Source organism: Pterocles gutturalis, unplaced genomic scaffold, assembly GCF_000699245.1.
Source record: "Pterocles gutturalis isolate BGI_N339 unplaced genomic scaffold, ASM69924v1 scaffold19855, whole genome shotgun sequence".
In the NCBI taxonomy this organism is placed as follows: Eukaryota; Metazoa; Chordata; class Aves; order Pterocliformes; family Pteroclidae; genus Pterocles; species Pterocles gutturalis.
In genome coordinates, this window is record NW_010138731.1 from 10,271 (window position 1) to 10,826 (window position 556).

A 556-nucleotide genomic window follows, 5' to 3' on the forward strand; every position below is an offset into this window, starting at 1 on the left:
CCCCCCCCCCCCAGACACTGTCCCCAAACGCGACCGAACCCCTACCAACCCAGCCCTTCCCACCTGGGGAGATTCTCCCCCACGGACATGGACATCCATCCCAGCTACCCGACGGAGCGCGAAGGCTCAACTTGCCTCCCCCAGCACAGCAACGGCTACAGGGAATACTTGGAGCAGGACGGCTCGCAGAAAGGAACGCCGACGGATAAAACGAAAAACCGAATTCTTTATAACGTTCAGCAGACCAAATGCAAGCAACCGAACTGCAGTTTTTACGGACATCCAGAAACTGGGAATTTCTGCTCCTGCTGTTACAAAGAGGAGATGAAACGCAAGGAGCGGGAGGCTCTAGTGCACAGGTTCTGAGCGCCCTGCCCCGGCGCTGATCTTGGGACCCATGAAAGATGGGGAATGCAATAATATAAAGAGAGAAATTATTTTTTTTTTTTTTAACGCCCCCTCCGCGCTCTTCTCCCTGGCCGTGGAAGGAGGGAGCGGGGATTTGGCTGGATGGGCTGAGAAATGGGGTTTGGCTGGTGTGATGGAGGTGATGCAG

The 556-nt window shown here is 55.0% G+C and overlaps 1 protein-coding gene across 1 annotated transcript in view; it reads left to right on the top strand.

Annotated features, from left to right (window-relative positions):
- The window catches only part of OTUD7B (OTU deubiquitinase 7B), a gene marked incomplete at its 5' end in the record, with an annotated part of 9,182 nt that extends 8,816 nt beyond the window's left edge, over positions 1-366 (top strand). The window contains 1 exon segment of the mRNA XM_010083124.1: positions 1-366. This exon segment is cut by the window's left edge and continues 24 nt beyond it. Coding sequence (XP_010081426.1) covers positions 1-366 — 366 coding nt within the window.
- Positions 367-556: the final 190 nt, after the last annotated feature.